Source organism: Sycon ciliatum, unplaced genomic scaffold, assembly GCF_964019385.1.
Source record: "Sycon ciliatum unplaced genomic scaffold, ocSycCili1.1 SCAFFOLD_2013, whole genome shotgun sequence".
Classification (NCBI taxonomy): domain Eukaryota; kingdom Metazoa; phylum Porifera; class Calcarea; order Leucosolenida; family Sycettidae; genus Sycon; species Sycon ciliatum.
This window is the reverse complement of record NW_027044544.1, coordinates 10001-11101: the sequence shown is the minus strand read 5'-3', so window position 1 is coordinate 11101 and position 1101 is coordinate 10001. Positions and strand designations below refer to the sequence as shown.

The following is a 1101-nucleotide window of genomic DNA, read 5'->3' as shown; positions in this document are numbered from 1 at the left end:
TAATTATCTAACTAACGTTCTAGGACGACTAACGTTGGAGCACGGCAGACAGGAAGGAGTGGGATGCGCACACGTCCAGCCCCGTGCTGCCTCGTAGCTGGTGGGCGTCTGAGAAATCCGCCTGATTCTGCTATGGGCACTGGGCTAACATGCGCTTCGTCCTTGACACAAGGCAAGGACAGTGTGTGTGGTGTGTGTGTGTGTGTGTGTGTGTGTGTGTGTGTGTGTGTGTGTGTGTGTGTGTGTGTGTGTGTGTGTGTGTGTGTGTGTAGTGCGGACAGACGGATTTCAGAATGACCGGCGCCAGCAGAGAACTGTCATTATGTTGACAGACTCGTGACAGACGAAGACAAGCAACATGCCACGCACATGTGCCACATGGAATGTTTGTGTGGTAGCGCGTACATGATTGCCTTGATATGCACTGAGCTGAGAGGATTGCGACTACTAACAGTAGTATTAGTAGTAGGCTGGTCAGAGTAAAGACAAGTACAGTGCACAGTGACCCTTCACTCAGTAGTACAACACACATGTATGCCACGGAGTGTTGCTTGGACAGTTCATGCACCCTCGCTAGTACTGCAAGCATGAGTATCACATTCAGTGCCCCGTCCAAACACCAGGGACCTGGGTGGTCCTGTAGCCAGTGTAGGCGAGCCTGATCCGAGCGGATCCAGTATGCTGGCATACATGCAGAGAAGCTTGTTCGGACTATGTGGCAATCCATAGCAGCCAGTGATGCGGGGTGTATACGTAACGTGGTACCACGCATCATGGTGGGGCTTGACATGCCGTCTGTCAAATGCGCGTGGGACAGGCAATTCGATCTCCAACTGGAGCTATAAATTGGAAACACACTCTTCAGGAGGAGTCAGATAATTCGTTAGCAGCCAAGCGAACAATTAGCAAAGCAGAGGATTAAACGGTCTATCCGACAAGGTTGACTTTTCCAAGTTTTCCGAGCATCCTCAGAAGCTAGCAGCAATCATGTGCCGTCTTCCAAACTATCCGTCAAATGATGACTCTTCATTCACTAGTTGTGCGTCCAGTGCTTCTTCAGAGCAGTCAATTTGTACTGGTATTGGTCAGTCGCAGGGAAGT

General features: G+C 50.4%; 1 protein-coding gene across 1 annotated transcript in view; it reads left to right on the top strand.

Moving 5' to 3' along the window:
- The first annotated feature begins 867 nt into the window (after positions 1–867).
- The window catches only part of LOC135830401 (myb-like protein P), a 2000-nt gene continuing 1766 nt past the window's right edge, over positions 868–1101 (top strand). The window contains exon 1 of the mRNA XM_065342656.1: positions 868–1101. This exon is cut by the window's right edge and continues 1766 nt beyond it. Coding sequence (XP_065198728.1) covers positions 988–1101 — 114 coding nt within the window. The 5' untranslated portion in view covers positions 868–987.